Source organism: Telopea speciosissima, chromosome 3 (genome assembly GCF_018873765.1).
Source record: "Telopea speciosissima isolate NSW1024214 ecotype Mountain lineage chromosome 3, Tspe_v1, whole genome shotgun sequence".
Classification (NCBI taxonomy): domain Eukaryota; kingdom Viridiplantae; phylum Streptophyta; class Magnoliopsida; order Proteales; family Proteaceae; genus Telopea; species Telopea speciosissima.
Window position 1 is genome coordinate 23,290,131 of NC_057918.1, and position 19,205 is coordinate 23,309,335.

Genomic DNA, 19,205 nt, shown 5'->3' on the forward strand with positions numbered 1-19,205 from the left:
TTTGTCCCTATTTGAATCAAACTATCCTAACATAGGAATCCAACAGAAGAGCCATCTTGAGTGGATTGCGAAAAACAAAATACCGGCACTTTTTTTTCCTCCCTATTTTATCTTTAAAAGTGCATGTTTGGTAGACCATCCAATCCTTTCCCAAAATCTTTTTTTTTGGGGTGAATGCTTTCCCAAAATTTATTTAACATTAAGATAAACAAAACCCTAAGGAGTTGAGGACCGAACGTGAGACTACTTCTAATGGACAAGCTTGAGCCCAACAATTTTAATCTTGAACTAGAAATATCATGCACATTATGTGACTTGACATGCCAAAGAGGTTTCAAAAGCAATATACCTAAGCAAGGTATTTTGGTAAGGGAAAAAGAACGCTGTCAGGCAGTGCCTCCTATACCTAGACATAGTGCATCGTGAAATGACCACTCTACCCTTGGTTGGATGCTTATGTGCGCATTTCCATTGGCCCCCGTACTAACACAGTGATCATGCAGCTGGACTACAATCCCCCCCCCCAACTCCCTTTTGGTAAATAGGAGATTATTTTATTTGGGAAAAATAACCGTGCCGGGCAACGTGGTGTTTGTGCCCAGACGGCCAGACACAAAAGGGAAGCGAAATGAGTGCCCTACATACCATAAAATTTTAAAAAAAAAATCTCATCAATGTTGACTTGTGTGCATTCTCATTGACCCTACACTGGTGCAAGGACTACATGACCAGACAACGATCTTTTGCCCATTTTGCTTTTATTTATTTACAAATGCTTGGTCTGCTCTGGCCCATTACACCCTCCTACACCTACTAGATCTACTTAATGAAATGACAATTGAGTGATATTATGAAATCTAGTTTACTCTATTTGATTGACCATGTCTTCTTCTACACAGAAGTGGGTCTGGACTCTGGACTCTGGACAGAAGTGGGCTGGATACGGTCAGACAAAAATATTAACAATCTAAGCCCAAGTCCAAGCCCAAGCCCAATCGGGCTCAGTAAAAAAGCCTGAACTCATCTCATCTGCATTTGGTGGACCCATGACAACCGATATGTCCCCTTTATTACCAAAAGAATACACACATAGTTGGTGGGGAGTGTGGACCCAACAAACAGTGATGGAGGCATCTCAATCTCATCCCTACTGATCTGTCAGGCTAAGACCCATTACCTTTTCCTTACTATTCCTTGCTTTTCCCCTAAAAAAAAATTTACATTTTTCAGCTTTTGTTTTGTAAGCTGAGCCCCCAAAGCTCCTTTATTCTTTATGGGTAGTACACACCTATCAAACCCTTCCCTTGACTTCAAAGTTTTGGACTCAGAACCCACTATCCCTCTCATCTCTTCCACTTGAATTGCAGTACCTCAAAGAAAGCTTTCTTGGAAAGAATAAGAACCAATACAACAAGAAGAAGGAAGAAACAGAGCAACAAGAATGGAGGAATTCGAATACGGCGAGCTCCAATCTGCAACCGACGATTTCTCCCTATCGGCACTCGTCGGAAAAGGAAGCCATGGATGTGTCTACAAAGGTGTTCTAGGAGATGGCAAGCTTGTCGCGATTAAAAAGCCTTCGATCGGTCTTCAAATCCTTCGAGACAACTCCAAGCTCGATAACGAGATTGAGGTTCTCTCTTCTCTACATAGAAGCCCTTACCTGGTCAACCTGGTTGGAGTGAGTCACGATGGTTTGACTCAGAAGAAACTCCTTGTCATGGAGTTCATGCCCAATGGATCTCTTCATGACTCGCTCCATAACATGTCTACCCCTCCAAGCTGGTCTAAACGTTTACACGTGGCTCTCCAAGTCGCCCGAGCGGTGCAGACACTGCATGAGGCCAGACCTTCTATCATTCACAGAGATATCAAATCAGCCAACATCTTGTTCGATTCCAATTGGAATGCCAAGTTGGCAGATTTCGGCCTTGCCGTGAGGCAGAACGAGTCAACTCAGCCGGTTAACTCACCGAGTCAACCCGCTGGTACAATTGGTTACTTGGACCCTTGTTACACCACACCAGGAAAACTAAGTACCAGAATTGATGTTTTCAGCTTTGGTGTGGTATTACTAGAAATGATAAGCTGTAGGCGAGCAATCGATGCCAGGCGAGATCCGGCTTCTATCGTCGAATGGGCGTTGTCGTTGATCAGTGGGAATCGAGGAGGGCTCGAGGTGTGCGATACGAGGATCGCATTGCCCGGCAACATGGAAGGCACAATACGTTGCATTCTCAATGTTGCGGCTCAATGTGTTTCGTCGAAGGAAGAGTGTCGTCCTTCAATGGCAGAGATAGTCTCAGAACTAGAGAATTGTATGGTGAGACCGATTCGATATCCGGTGTGGCGTAGCCTTCTTCGGAGCGTTCTCTCACGAAGAAAACGGAAAGCGACGACACGGACTACCACAATAATATGCACAACACATCAAGCAGACGTCCATGTTGATCATTCAAGAGGGAAGCTGTTGGTAAGAGAGGTTTTAGCCGAAGTATCCTTCAATTGAAGCGAAAAAAGACTAAACCCGGACACAAGTCAATCTAAGTCGGCCGATTCTGAGTTACGAGTTGGGATGAACTCGGAAACGAAAACGACGTGACAACCTGCACGTACACGGAGTCCAAACAGAAGAATCCCAAAAAGCAGGTGGGAGAGCATTATTATTCCACAAACTTTGTTTAATGGGTTTTGTCATTCCATCCTGATGGCTTCAACTCACCTTTTTTCCTTTATTTTCTTGCTAATTTTTGTATTAAAGATTCTATATCTGAATGATTTGTATAATACATTATAGAAAGAAAAAGAAATTGAAAAAGAAGAATAGGACAGAGAGGCTTGCTTGGGTTTCAGCCCAAGAAGACATTGTAGAAATCCTTTGTCCCCTGCACGAGATTTTTGGATTTTGAGCTTATCTCATCACTAATGGGCAAAAATATAATAAATTCAGATAGGTTAATAAACATCTGAAACTAATTATGGTCTTAATGAGTTTTCAAGCGTTGGATATGGAATCCACGGAGTACTTTGGACAGTTGGACCCATATCTTATGTCAATGTAGAGCTTTTTAGATTCCGATTAGGCGGTTTACAGCTGTTGAATTAATCTTCCTTTAAATTAAGAGTTTTATATGAAGAGGTGCCCTAATAGTGGAAGGAATGCTGATATCCTTAGATTTATTAGTGGTTGCATGCGTGTTGAGTGTGAGATATATACACATATCACTTTGTCATGAATTTTATTTTTTTTGGTCATGAAATCACTTTTCATTATATGGGAAAAAGATCCTAGCTGGGTGGTGCCCCTATGCCTTCTCATAGGGCACCGTGAATTGATGTCTTTACAGTCTACATCATGGGTAGATATCTAAAGCTGCAATAGGGTCGGGTTGGGTTGAGTCCTTTAAAACTCCAAGCCAACCATGACTCCCTTTAGTTGGGCCCAGGTCAGCCCTGATTTAGGATTAGAAAAACCTAACACCTTGACCCACCCTCAGGGTAGGGTCTAGCTGACCCTGGTTGGCCTTGACTATGGGGGGAAGAGAGATGCATGGGTTGGCCAGGTTGGGAAGAAAAAGAAAAAGAACAAGAAGAAATAACATGAGGAAGAAGACAGAGTCGGGTTGGGCCGAGTCGAACTCAGTCCAAGGCCGCAACCATCATCTGGCCCAGCCCGGCTCTAAGTAAGGGCCAGAAATTAATTCCCAAACTTGACCCGCCCTCAGGGTCAGGTTACCTCAACCCAACCCTGTTCGGGCTCAAGGCGGGCTCGGGCCATCAAGGCTAAACTGGCACCCCTATCGATACCCAAGCGTACTCCTCCATTGCCCCAAACGTTGGTGTAGAGATCATGCGATCAAGTAGTGATTTCTTGCCCTCATTATATTTACCTTCAGAGCTTCCATGCTAATCGTCCTTTGAGGTTGACAGATCCTTTCTCATGAAGAAATCTTGGAAATTTTGTCTCATGAAGTTAATGTGAATTTAGACGGAAAAAAATAAGAATCGAATCGTTTATTAAACAATTCCAATATGCCAAATAAAAACCAATTAATAAACAGTTTTCGATTAAATGATTTTTAGCTATTTTTATTTTGCTTCTGTTGCTTGTTGGAGTTAACAGTTTTGGGTTCAATTGGGAACGAACCTATTTTTGAAGCCCAATAAGGAAAACTTGATATTGCTAACCCCAAATAGTGATTTAAAAAATAATTCATATGGTGTAAATCCATTACAAACATTGGAGAGCATATATAGAATGCCAATACTAATCAATTCTTTTAATCGGTTTAATGTGTATAATCGGTTCAATAGCACGCCAGTTTGAATCGATTTTAAATGATTCAAAATCGATAGTTTAAATGATTTCACTTCTTAAAATCAAAATTGAACCGTTTAATAAATGGTGTCACTTCTCAACACCAAAACCGAATCCATTAATAAATAATTTAAAGGATTTAATTTCACTTCAATAAATGGTTTCAATTTGCAATTTACAAGCTTAGTCACAACAATATTTTCTAGAGAGTTGGTAGCACAGTGGCAGCCATCAAAGTCAACACTTTAGAGTGTTTTCCGTTACAAATGAATCATATTTCGCCATTCAATTCAAGTTTTATATCACAGAGAAAATAAAGACAGAATTAAAATGATTAAAATATTAAAGTTGAAAACACATTGCTTTGCTAAGCGTTGAATAATATATGGGGTTGATTAATTAAGTGTGCCTCGCACGATCGTTTATGATGTATGATGCAAATGTCGATAGTTAAAGAAATATCATTTAGATAAAATTAATATAGTTGTGATAGATATGATAAAATTAGAAATAATAAATTAAGAAATGATTATATTAGAGCTGATTGGAAATAGATTCGATACTTGATAAATTAGTGGCAGACGTTAAGTGACTCTAGGAGACATAATGAGGAAAGACATGCATAACTTAAGATTTGTATCAATCAAGTATGATCTCAAATAAAGATCCAATCACATGGAGGCAAGATAGGGCACGTTAATTAAACATGTATGTTTCGTTTTATAAATTAATAGGGAAATGTTCTCTTTACATTCCCAATCACATGGAGGCAGGGTTTTAGTTCGCAGTATTGAATCCAATATTCGTCGTGATCAATATTGACATGATATAGATACATATCGGTCAATAGTGGTCGAAATTTTTAAAAAAAAATTCAACTTTTAGACAATGCTACTAGTATGTATCGATGTCATATCGGTATAGACTATGGCTGATATCAATATGAATAACCGGTAAGGCCGATCTAATACTGATACCTTTTTTTTTTTTGGTAGAAATCTAATACTGATACCTAAAACCCTACATATGAGACTACATAGATCATCTTTTGTTTTTCAACTCTTTTAAAACTCATGCTTATTGTCGGTGTAAATCTATTCATATCTTTTTTCACCATTTCTTTTAAAATCATTTTCACCTTAAACCACAGTCTTTTAACCGCATACGACATTTACCATGACAACCCCAAACTGCAGATTGATTTTTTTTTTCCTTACGGGAAATCACTGATTTCCCTGTAAATTGGAAATGCCTCATTTTCCCCAACTTGCTTCCTCTCCCTCTCCCGCTGAATCGTTATCCTCTCCTGTTACAGGACGGTGCTATAATGCATCGTACGGCTGCTGAGGCCATGTGCACCATGTGAGGCCCGCTGTGCCAAATGGTCTCTGCAGCACCGCACGATGCATTACAGTACCGTGCTGTAACAGGGGAGGATAAAAATTCCTCTCCCGCTCCAGAATATGTCTGATGATTGTGTCTGAGTTGGGGTTTAGGAACTGAAATTGTTGGGCAACAACGATGATGACCCTAAGGAATAAATGGGTCTGAGTTAGGATTTTCCATTTATTTTACTCGGTTGATCCTCTCTTTTTTTAACTAATCTTTTCAACCGATTTCAAATCTTAGATATTTGCAGACTTTTTTTTTATTTTACCAAGTGCTAAACTACTTCCTGTAATTACTCTTTGTGAGCAAAATCATTCAAAAGTACTTTCTAAGAACAGAATTGTTACCAAAAACACAGCCTTAAGATACCAAAATAAAGCTTCTCACGGAATTTTGGGGGTGTAACCTGGGCATGTCCATGAGATGTTGAGATGTTTACCCTTTAACCTTATTCATCAAATTTTCAAGTTACCCAGCCCAAATAGCAGGAAGACTTGCAATTAAAAGGTAACAATAGAAATACCAATATCACTCAAGTTTCAAAAGAAATTGCAAAAATACCACAAGAAGAATGAATATCTGCAATGTGACACATGGGATGGGGCCCAAATTTCCATAACGCCCCACTTTGATAAGCTTCTCAAGGTGATTGAAATATATGTCATGGTACATGGAATGAGACCCAAATTTTTTGGATAGGTAGACCCCAACGTCTCTTGCTCACATATAAAATTTTTGCTCAAACTAAGTAACAAAATAAATATATTAAGATTTAGGACTACTTAGTAATGATCAAAGTACCATAAGAATTATCAAAAAAAACAAAAAAGTACCATAAGAATGCGACATAAATGAAGATGTCATTACCGAAAAAAAATAAGACATAAATGGAGATGCTTACTAACAGTCTCATACATGAGAGAGAAAGAGAGAGAGAGTGTGTATGTGTGTGTCTATTTGAGTGAATTAAACTCTAAAATTTGATGTGGGGCTAATGCGATGCATGTAGTATTTATCTAATAGTCAGACTTGTCGCATCATAACTCCACATGGAACAATGAGATGGACGCTCTGATGAGCGTATCAAGACCAGACTTTGTTTTCCCACTAGAAAAATGAGAATTATACATTTCCATGTAAAATATAAACGTATAGAAGAAAATTTTTACGAGATTGTTATTGTGTAATGAGTTTGAGATATGAACTGCTAATATCTTGATTGATATTTTTAATAACTCAAATTCTGTGAGGTAACAAACCAATTATATGTCATGTAAATCTAATTAAATTTTTCCCCTTCTATTCTATGATTTTTTCAGTGCCTAATATGAAGTATTTAGATAGGTCATCAGGTGGCCTTGCAATCATCTGTAGTGTTGGAAAGATCTTAAAATAAATTGGAGGCAGAGATTGGATGAAGCCCAATTTACCCTAGAATCGATCCACAGATCCAAAACAGGGAAATTTCTAGGGTTTTGGATGTGAATCAGCCATGTCAGATCGGTCAGAGTCAAGATCAGTTACGAACGATTCAATTACAAGTCGGGTGATTGAACAATCCGATTCCTGATTTGTGAAACACTGGTAATGATAAAAAAAAAGTGAACATGATTCCATGTTGGGTAATATTAATTGAGTCAATAACATGACATTGGTGGCCTCTCTCTCCCTCTTCCTTCCCCACCCACACAACCCCCCCCCCCCACCACAAAAAAAAAAAACAAAACAGAAGATAGAAAGAAACAATAGAATCAAATGACAAAAAGTCACCGAACTCGGTCGAGTTAATCTCAAATTCCAGAATAGAATCCATTGCCGGAGAGGTGTGATGTTGCTAACAGAATGAAAAACCCTAATCCTGAAGTGAAGAACAAACAATAGAATCAACGGACAAAAATATCACTGACATTGAAGAAACAAGCAACATTGAGGAAGATTTATTCGAATGTGAAATCAGAACTCGCGGTTGGACATGCCCATGTCCCGCAACTCCCACAAAGGCCTACTTTCCTTTGCAACATCCTGCCTGATTGACCGTTGAATTGGTTTAACAACAAAGAAATACTGCAAGAAAGCAACGACACTGTAAGGGTCCATACATCTAGTAAAGTACAAAAGAACAAAAGCTGAACCAACAATCCCCAACAACCCTCCCCAATATAAATAAATAAAAGAAGTAAATATTAAGCTTTACCTGGAAGGCCAATATCAATGGAATCAACAGCTTTCCCTTATCGTTTGGATTGGGCCCTTCAATTAACTTCTTGTCAACCAAAATTGCTTTGCTCCCATTTGAAATGACATTTGTGATTGTTTTTACCAAGTTTGGAATCCAAGCAGTGCCATTTGGAAGAACCTGGCATCCAAATCAAAGCAAGATTTCAGTCTTAATCACCTCATTGGGGTGGGGGGGGGGGGGGGGGGATAAAATTACTCCCCTCCTAGTGTGGACCTAGTGTGGAATGATAAATGTATTTTGAAATCTGGGTAAATTGTATGAACATCTTGGTCAAGATATAGATTGTGGGGCTCTAGTTTCCACGGCAGCCCACCTAGGAAGGGCTTCCTGCACACTCCAAAAATATGCCATGTGGCAGCTCAGTCAGAGGCCAAATTTTGTGGACAAGTAGGCCCCAAGGTCCCCTGCTCATATATTAAATTTCAAGCCCAAATGGAGTTTGCCAAGTGGCAAAAATAGAACTTTGAAAATTCAGGACTATGGTAGAGTGCACAGTAGAGGTAGGAGTACCGGTATACGTGCATGGGCATAAATAGGGATGCATCCAATAAATGGAAGGTATTTAATTGAATTAGGCTCTGAAATTTGACATGTGGCGAATCCAGACCATATCCTACCTACTCATGGTCAGAATAACCACATCACTTGTCCACACGGCACAATGGAAGTTTGCAGCACAGGAACCCCTTCATAAGCAGCAACTGAATTTTTTTTTTTTTTTTTTTGGATTAAGAGCTTGTATAATAAGGAGGGGGGGGGGAATTAGGGGATGGGCATAGGCCCCAAGGTGGTTTGAACTCATGACCTCTTATTTGAGGAGTTGGTCTTTTGCCAACTGAGCTGACCCCTTGGGGTGCAACTGAAGTTCCTTTTGCCAAAGAAAAAAGAAAGTCGTAAATTTCCCTATTTTCCATCTTCCATGTAATTGTAATAGTAGTAGTAATAGTAATATAATAATAATAAGGGCAAGAGGCCAAGAGATCTCTACTTGGTCGCATGGTCTCTACACAAGCGTCTAGGCCAATGGGTGAGCACGCCTGGGTATCTACCCAGGGGCAGAGGCGTCATCTCACGGTGCCCTGTGAGAGGGCGTAGGAAACACCACCAAGTAGAGATCTTTCTCCCTAATAATAATCACCATCATCATCATTATTATTTATAATCCAACACAAGAAATGGATGGAAAAAGACTACCTTTTCACCACTGTCATTTGTATTGCACCTCCCGCTGTTCTCAACCAAAACAACTGGAATGCCGAACTCCTAAAAATATCAACAGCAAGTAGATAAAGAAAATGTATCGATGCAACACTGTAGAAGAGTGATCTAGAGAAATGATTTAAAATTTCAGAACTTGAAGGGAAAAAGAAAACTACTATTCAGAAGTATGCAAAGCAAACAAGTGCCTAAAATATAGCTTTAATGGTCCAGACTCAGGGTGCTACCTGGGCCCATAAAACCCGAGCTCAATTCCCAATTTTTCTGGGTCCAGGCTAGCATTTCCAGGCCAGTGGGCTGGGCTAGGATTGAGAAATCCCAGGGTTGGATTGGACTGTGCTGGGATACATTTTTCTGACAAAAAATACCTCTGTCTCTGTCCCTTTGTTTTTTCGATCAACAGTTTGAAAATCCATTACCAGATGAACTCATAACACACATAGAAACCTACATGTTGACTTCCTTTTTTATTTCAAATGCTATATAAGAAAACCTCCTCGTCTACATTCCTTAATGCAAACAAAGAAGAAACCTTACAAGGAGAAGACCTGTCTCCCGTGATCCTCTCTCTTTCCCTTTGTTTTTCGATCAACAGTTAGATAGTCAATGCTGAAGGAGGAGGAAAAGGCCATTGATAGTGAGCTTCAACTACAACTATCAAAGCTGGCATGTCTCTCTCTCCAGCTATTGATCCCAATTAAACAGTTGCTTTCGTGCTTGATTTAGTATTTTGATGTTTTCAGAAACTGTAACAAAAAGTAATGGGCATCAAGCCATAGCAATGACCACTTCCTTAGAACCTTAATAACACTTTTATGAGCCCCTTTAACAGTACAACAACAACAACAAACTCAGCCTTATCCCAACTTAATGGGGTCGGCTACATGGATCCAAGCAAACTAAGTAGAGAAAACAGAGTTCTAACCAAAAGAGGTAACGACAAGATGGGGAAAGAGGGATGGGCATGAAAAAAAAAAACATGAGAGATGAAAGATAGTAGGAGGAAAGAGGTACAACCCAGCACGTCAAGAAAGTCTTACCTAAATGGGGTCTGCTACATTGATCCTTGTCCTCCAATATGCTCTATCCGAAGTCATACTTAGAACAAGACCTAGACTAGGCATGTCCTTCCTCACCACTTCTCCTATGATCATTTTAAGCCTGCCCCTAGCTCTTTTAGCTCCTTCAATAGGAATCATATCACTCCTCCTTACTAAGGCATCCCTAGGCCTCCGTTGAATATGGCCATACCACCTTAAACGACTCTCGGAGCTTGTCATTGATCAGGGCAACTCCCAAGTCCGCTCTAATACGTTCATTCCGTACTTTATCCTTCCTTGTTTTTCAAATACATCCATCTTAACATCCTCATCTCTGCTACACATAGCTTATCAATATGGCACTTCTTGACTGCCCAGCATTCTGCCCTATACATCATAGTCGGACGTACAACAATCCTATAGAGCTTTCCTTTAAGCTTTAACAGAATACGTCGATCACACAGTACTCCAGACGCACCTCTCTACTTCATCCATCCCACTTTAATTCTCAATGAAACATCATGCTCTATATCGCCTTCTTTATTTATGATTGACCCCAGATATCTAAAGTAGTCACTTTGCAGTATCTATCTTTCCTTGATTCGCACCATATCAGTATCCATCATAGTGTGACTAAAATTGCACATCATATACTTTCCTTTCGTTTTACTAACCTTAAAGCCTCTTGTTTCCAATGTTGACCTCCAAAGCTCTAACTTAGAGTTAATCCCTTCTTTTGTCTCATCCACCAAAACGATATCATCGGCGAAGAGCATACACCACGGGACTTCGTCTTGAATGTTCATGGTTAGATCATCCATGATAAGCGCAAATAGATTAAGGGCTTAAGGCTGATCCCTGATGTAACCCAATTGTAAGTGTGAATTCCTTACCCTGACCTCCCACAGATCTCACACTAGTCACCTCTCCCTCATACATTTCTTTAATTACCTCCACATATTTATTCGACACCCCTCTCCTTAGTAGAACATGTCGGATTAACTCTCTAGGGACACGGTCATAGGCTTTTTCCAGGTCAATAAAAGCCATATGGAGATCCTTCTTACTAGCTCTATATCTTTCCATGAGCCTCTTCAATAAGTAGATAGCTTCTGTCATGGATCTACTTGACATAAATCCAAATTGGTTCACCGAGATATGAGTCTCTCTTTTTAAGCGAGCTTCAATAACCTTCTCCCAGAGTTTCATAATGTGACACATAAGCATTATGCTTCTATAATTATTGCAGCTTTGGATATCACCATTATTTTTGTAGATTGGGACTACAATGCTTCTCCTCCGTTTGTCAAGCATCTTCCTTGTGTTCATAATCCTATTAAACAGATTGGTTAACCAATACACACCATAACCTCCAAGGTTTTTCCATACTTCTATTAGGATCTCATCTGGGCCTGGAGTCTTACCTGTTTTCATCTTTCTTAAGGCTTCTTTAACTTCCACCCTACTAACCTTTCTTACGTATCAATGATGAGTGGTGTCATGCTGAATAATGTAATCATCCAAGTCATTTCTACTCGACCTACCTGCAATTAGTTGGTCACAAATATACTCATCCCATCTCTTGACAATGTCCTCATCCCCTACCAACATTCTTCCATCCACACCCTTGATACACCTCACCTGATTGAAATCTCTACTCTTCCTTTCTCTCATCCAGCCCCTTTGACAGTCAATCCATTAATAAGTTATCATGTGTTTGTGTGTTGCCAACCAACTATATCGTGATAGTGTTTATTTCATTACAAAGTGACTGTTGTGAAGACTATAAATTAAATTTCTGGGTTTGTTTAACTTAGTTAAATTGTAAGAAATAGCTAATAAAGTTCGAGTAAAAATTTTACACATTCTGAAACTGATGATTTGTAGTGGATTCTCAGGATCAAAATCTATTTGATTATTCTACTTACTTTCGATGTGGCTTGAAGATTTAATGACGGCAGAAAATTTTTTTTAACAAATCTAGAATATATTTCTTCAACTTTTCAAAACCTATGTTGCAAATCAATGTTCAGTATGTTGTAATAACCAGACCACTGGAATTGCTTGAAGAGTAATCCATTATCTGCTCCAAAATATGGATGGCAAAATCAGTCTGTTGGAAAATCTCATCACCGTAAAGAATTAACAGCTGGACTGGTGGTCCACAGTCCAGCAAACATATCTTTCATGTATTATGCATGTACTTATAAATATAGAAGCTTAGGAAACCACACAAGTTATCCAAGACCCTCTCTGAGAATGTGTCAAGGACAGAGATAAACTGACAAAGCAAATATAGAAATATTTGAAATGTATTTTTTGTTTTGCTTCGACCGGTGAAAAAGATATACTATGGAGTATTCACCTGGAGGAAATAGAAGAAAGAAGACAATACAATAAAAAAAAAAAGATGTAATCAGTAAAAATGGGTTCAAAATTCTGGATTTTATTCCTCCTTTTTGTAAATTGATGGATACGGCTACATTCAAGTGTTGAAAACACTTTGAATTTAGATTGAGTATACAAATAGAAGTGGACATAGATTAACTTCAACACCATGTTACAAAAAAACAGTTCAGTAGGATACTAAACTGGGATCCTATTACCAGAACATAACAACTCCTCCGGTAACATCCCTGACTCTCTGTACTCAACCTCTCCTTCAACTCCTTCAATGGCAGAATTCCACCCACAGTTCACTTCTCAGGGCTGAAGGATTCAAATTTTAGGTACAACTACCTGAATGGCTCCATCCCAGTGGCATGAACTTTATCTCTCTCTCTACCGTTGATCATATATGCATAGAAAAGACTCAACTTCACATGATACACCCATTACACATACACATTATTTTTACTCAATACACATCACACCATTCAGAATCAAATGGAGAGATGAAGAGGGGATTCTCAATTAGGATTTAGGGGTTCACATTGTTTGTTCATGACTCCCACCCTCTGGTTTTGGTGTTGTACAGGTTCTGGTATGCCCTAGGAGGAGGTGCCATTAGATAAGGTTTGGTTGCCATTTTCTGTTTAAATTTGGCTTTCTCTTCAATAGGTGCTGCGGGTATTGTTAGTTTAATAAGGTTCATGGAGTTATTTAGTAAATTGATGAAGGTTGTTTTGAACATGAATGTCTCCAGAATTTCAAGTTTTGCTGATGAATTTGTAGAAAGTGGTTGATGATATAAAAGGGCTCATTTAAGTTAGTGAGGTAATGGGCTTGGGGCAATCCCCTGCACCCCCAACCCCCAAACAAAAAAGTTGTGCTGTATAAGACTAAGAGTCGCACAGTATTCCCCCAACCCCCTCTTTGGTGGAGCCTAAAACTGTTGTGCCTGCTGTCTGTAAGGATATGTCACAAGTAGGCCCAGCTGGATTTGAGCGTCAGGGCATAGCCTGAGCTATGTTTAGCCCACATGGGCTGGGCTAGAGTTGGGATATCCAAGCCCACCCAACTTACACCCCTAATATAAAGTTCTGAATTTCTGCTACTCCACATATATCAGCTTCCTAGACATGCATAAAGAAATTGGCCATCATGCAACTCACCTGACAACTTAAGAGGTAACATTGCAGAGCCCAGTGAATTTCACTCAGTAAGCCTATATTTTTACTACATGCATGGTTGTGCAATCTAAATTATACAAAGAGCCTTGGTAGTTCAGATAATTATAGCCTCACAATTTATACTACCAGTATTACGCCCTGATGCAATCTCGGGTCAAGGTTCTAGGTTTCGGATGAAACTTGTACTTTTTTCTGCAAATTTTGATGGTTGGTTTTGAGGGCCAAATTAGGTCCTGAAATTTATAGGACACCCTATTTTAGGTCCTCTAAACATAGTGAAACCCTTAGATTTTAAAAAGTTACACCCAAAAATGGTAGTTTGACTTCGGACTCTAGGTTAGTAGTGTGCGTTGTATACATTCTCGGCCTATTCCACGCAATGTTTAGTACTAGAACACATAATTCAAGTAAAACAACTTAAATATGCATTATGGATGAATATACATCAAATTATAAACCATATCATAAACCATGGATCAAAATACATGGTTTGTTATAAAGAGTCAAATATAGTGGAGTCAACAATACAAGCAACAAGTCACCCCTATGCTCATCCTAGAGTCCTAGACTCCTAGTACCAAAACGAGTTCCGGATCAAAACCACTAGAATGTTGTTGCTGTTGCCAAATCAAGTTATCCTCCGACTATATCACAAAAGTTGGCCATGTCATAGTATAGCGGAAGAAACGCACGAAGTCCTCCACAGCAGCCCTATAAATGGAATCACCAACATAATGGAGGTACCCTAACCTAGGGTATAGATCTCTGAACCTTTAGGAACTCGATCGAGAGCCATTGCTACTGGATGGTGCCTGTGGAACCGGAACCGGCACCTGCTTCTTCCTCCTCTCCCTTGCCTCTGGTGCAGCTGCTCTAGAGCCAAAGGAACCAGCTCCATTCCCCATCTATTCTCTCCTAACCCTTTCCACCTAAATCCTAATGTGAGCCTCGGCTCGCTGCATGAGCATGCTGCCTCTATCTCCTCTCTGCTTCTGTCTCCAAATCCGCAAGCATGTAATCAATATAAGAATCATTAGAGTCAGCCCTTGCTGCTGGTGGGTGTCTCTCTAGCACTGCCTCCTCAAACTCCTCTCTTGCACTTTGCTTTTCAGCCTTCCTCTGTCTTCCTCCCTTCAAGAGTTTAGCCATGGCCTGCGGTACCGCATAAGGAACTAGTTGAAATATAGAAGTTGCAAGAGAACAAAGAGGGCAACAGAGAAGATCAGAGTAGAAGGTTGAAGGAGAAGAATAAGTGACATTAGAATTGAGATAGGAGTTCCGATGGTTTGATCCTAATTCCTAAGTCACAGAAGAATCCTACTTGAGATAGGTTTTCCCAAAACTAAGAATCGATATCAGTGCTTGGGGTGATTTTAGGACAGAAAACAGATTTATAGGGTTCAAGTCATAACAGTTAAGAGATTTCAGAATAATATCAGAACAGTAATCTGAGGTGATTCTGCAAACAGAAACCAATAATGAAATCTGAATAACAAGGGAACAAAACTGAGAAACCAGCGACCCTAATAGCAATAGGATTCAAATGATCTGATATCAGATTCAGATTTTAAAAGCATAAATAGATTCAGGACGTAATCCAATTGTAAAATATGGAATCTGAATTGAAATATCAGATGCAATGAATGAGAAACAGAAGATTTTAGTTACTATAAGGTGAAGAAACTAAACAGAAACAAAGAGTTACCTTCCTGATTGATGGAGTAAACAGTGAAGAAGATTAGGAGGAGGAGACGTGACTAAGCATCCCACTAGCCTAAACTGGAATCAAAGATGATAAATAACCTACTTAACTCAGTGGTTAGAGTATTGCTTTCATACAGCGGGAGTCATTAGTTCAAATCCAACAGTAGGTATAACTTTCAGATACCGGAGTCAGCAGTATCTATTTAGTTTTTCTACCCACCCTTTTTTATTGATTTTTTTTATCTTTTCCATCTTCCTACCCTACTATGAATCCCACAAATATTAAGGTAGCAAAAGGCCAAATTATTCAATAACAAAATCAAGAGTGGGTTTACCCCCATTACATTCTTTTGTAGAGTTGAGTATTTCAGTTTCAAACTTTATGTAGAAAACATATGCAAAGAAGGAAACCAAATACAAGAAAAAAAAAGACTCTTTAAACCGTTTGGGTGGTATTGGAGTGTCCAAATTATATTAGTACCTTGTAATATTCTACTTAAACAAGTAACTATCAAACAACTACATAAGAAAGAAAATTAAAACTCCTAAAGTAGCCCATGATTTCTGGTTTTTAGTTAACCACAAAAAACACCCAAGCATGGGATTGGTCTGAACCAAAAGAACTGGTTCAATGAAGAACTACAAAACTGAGTCAAAAGCTGAGTTAACTCACTAACAGCAAGGCTCAGTTACTGAGTCAGGTTTTTCTTCCTCCATTGGTACCTTTTAAAGTAACTTCCTCGTAGCTGATCTGAATCACTTATACTCTGATAACCTATGAACTAAGGGAATTAACTCGAATCCAATGAAGCCAGGTTTCCTTACAGCTATTGTGTAGCTACCATGAAGGGTGGGAAGAGACATCTAGAAAGGTTATAAATGATGCAAATCTGGTTGTAACATTAAATGACATTACATCTGCACTAGGGACAATTTTTTCAGCCTTAAAGACATTAGATACACAGTTGCTACAGGGAAAACCAACTGCAAAAGATCCAGGTCCCAATTCCATACTTGGAAGCTGAGACCACTACTAGCTGCCTACAGCTTAACAAAACGACCTACTTCTTTAAGAAAGAAATAACTTCATCTTTGACCCCACTAAATATTGAGCATAAGAACCTAAATAAAGCCCTAGGAATGAAGGATACTTGAATATTTCATTTTTCTGTCTGTGACATCCAAATTGACTGATATTTATCAGCCAAGTAACAGCTGCTATATCAGAAACACAATTGGTTATGTGCAATGAAAATTGCACATTTTATTGATACATAGATACAGTCCAGGCATGTTACGCATCAATGCTTTACAGGAAGAGCAAAATAGAGAACTGTTGCACATCCTGTTTCTTCACTTCTTCAAAACGTTACTCGATGGCAATGTGATCTTTACTATAGTAGACTAAACCAAAGATCAAAGAGTTTGACATGTTGAAGATCACGGCTCTCCCAGAGAAAGAGTATTTTGTGACAAGCAAGAAACATGAACTGGCAACCTGAAGATTAAGAAATATGGTACCTGGATCTCCTGTTTTTTCAAGCGAGCACCCAAACGAACAACTTTTAGAAGAGCTTCTGATCTTCTAGAGAAGAATTCATCATAATTAATTCCGTCCGGTGGTGAGAGCTGAGCATGCGTGAGGACAATCAAACCCCTACTCCATATTCCTTTACCAAAACTATCAGTGATTGCTTTAATGACCTGCCTATCCAAAGTGTCCACTCTATAAGCATCCAGCCGATCCACATAGAGCATAACATCAATTGTTTTGTTCAAAAGGAACCTGTTGATCAACCACACACGAATCAAAGTCAAAATCAATAGAATAAAGAGACTGAATCAAAACATAACCTTTGCACCATAACACAATCTCCCATTTAGAGATGCATTTATTAGATGTAAAAAAAGAGCCTTGAAATAGTAACAGGACTGAAGTTTAAAATTCTATGCGAACACCAACCGCTTTATGATCTCAAGAGCATGATCATTGACATATCCCCCTTCTACAAGGCCAGGAGTGTCGACGATGTTCAATGTAAACCCTGCCCTAGAGCGCGAAACCATTACTGGTCTTGGTCCCTCTGACTGCAAAGGAAATTGAAAAGCCCATAAATAATTAAAAAACTAAACACATGAATACCATCATAACTGGTACGGATCTTCAAAAAGATAACTCGTACAAAAGTTTCACCAAAGACTACACATGACAGACCTGGAATGCACTTACTGCAACAACCCGTTCTCCTATGATGGAATTAAGTGTTGAAGACTTCCCAACACCACCTTTCCCCATTACAAGGATTGTCAAGGTGCTCACATTCTATAAACACATTGCAATTTATAGAATATAAATAACAGAAGGTATCAATTGGATATTTGAAATAAAAGCATAAATTGTTTTCCTCAAGCAAAATAAAAGAATCAAACCTCTTGCTTTAAGTTCCCCAACAGTTCGAGCAATTTTGTCTGTGTGGCAAGTGGGAACTGCTGAATACCAGTCCATTCGCGGATTATGTTGGATGCCATAAAGCCCCTTCTAACCACCCAAAATCCACAAAATAACATATAAAATATGCCAATAAGTGAGAAATAGATACAGAATGACTATACAATGTGACCTTAATCAAGCTAAAAGACGAATACAAACTACAAGAACAGCAAACTAGCTACAGAAGATTCAAAGAACTGCAAATTTCAATTTGTCCGGACAATTGAAGAACTCAATCAATGATGGCACAATACCTGAGAAACATGTACAGAATTTCCACATAACTGACCCCAATTAAGCCAACATGAACTACAGTGAGAGAACCACAACCCAGACGGAACCCAAAATAATTTAAAAAAAATAAGAGTTTACAAAAACTTAACGGCAGGATAAACTTCATATTCACATATAAATTGGATTTAGTAAACTAACGACTCCAATAATCTCCACATGCAACATAAAATAGCTCAAAATTTTAAACAATGGATGATCCAGAAACCCTAAACCCTAGGAGCAATAGCAGATTACCGGACAATAAACCAACTTAAAATGAAGCGTGTCAATGGGCATACTAGATGAAAAGAAAATTAAAAGGGGCTAAAGAAGAGTCGTCGAGTACTCACCCACCAATCTCACTTCAGTTCCTTACTAGAGAGAAATCCCACCAAAAATGACGACCTTTAAGCCTTCCAAAGGAACGAAAGGCTTCTCTAAGAAACTCTTTCTTCTCCCATTCGCTATAGAGCACGTCACGGCCTTGTCGACAGAGCTCCCTCACCCGCTTTTAGACCTTCAGGATCCAACAAAGAAGCTCGTTTTAGAGACCAAAATCACCTGTGCTGCTTCACCTGATACTGGCCACGGGCCGCAGCCTTCTTCCTTTTTTTTTTTCCTCAAACCAGGGTGGATCTGGGGCTTAGGAGTAAGGGTGTTAGTCGGTACGGTATCGGGAATCCGATACGGATTCGGTACGATACAGAAGATATAAAGTATATACTGAAATTGTACCATATCGAATACAAATTGAATGTCCAATACCGATACCGTTCAGTACGATTCAATACGTTTTGTATTCGGTATCAAACCGGTTTATATGGTATTAAAACTGGTTATTATTCTGTATCAAAAATGGAATTGGGAAAATGTTCTCTGTGGGGGGCGCAGGCCATGCCCAGACACAATGGAAGCCGAAATGACCGCCTGCCCCCATGGAAGGCGAAAACTCCGTCCCCAA

At 39.2% G+C, this 19,205-nt stretch overlaps 2 protein-coding genes across 2 annotated transcripts; one reads left to right on the forward strand and one right to left on the reverse strand.

Moving 5' to 3' along the window:
• Positions 1-1,398: 1,398 nt before the first annotated feature.
• Positions 1,399-2,868, forward strand: LOC122653722 (serine/threonine-protein kinase-like protein At5g23170). The gene has a single exon (XM_043847658.1). The coding sequence runs from the start codon at positions 1,442-1,444 to the stop codon at positions 2,507-2,509; it is 1,068 nt and encodes a 355-aa protein (XP_043703593.1). The 5' UTR covers positions 1,399-1,441; the 3' UTR covers positions 2,510-2,868.
• A 4,602-nt stretch (positions 2,869-7,470) lies between these two features.
• On the reverse strand, positions 7,471-18,737 carry LOC122656848 (translocase of chloroplast 34-like). The gene is made up of 8 exons (XM_043851520.1): positions 18,595-18,737; positions 17,911-18,019; positions 17,696-17,803; positions 17,444-17,568; positions 17,002-17,266; positions 9,141-9,209; positions 7,902-8,063; positions 7,471-7,771 (listed from the first exon to the last, which is right to left on the reverse strand). Exons 2-8 carry the CDS (start codon positions 18,007-18,009, stop codon positions 7,661-7,663), a joined length of 939 nt encoding a protein of 312 aa, XP_043707455.1. The 5' UTR covers positions 18,010-18,019; positions 18,595-18,737; the 3' UTR covers positions 7,471-7,660.
• Positions 18,738-19,205: the final 468 nt, after the last annotated feature.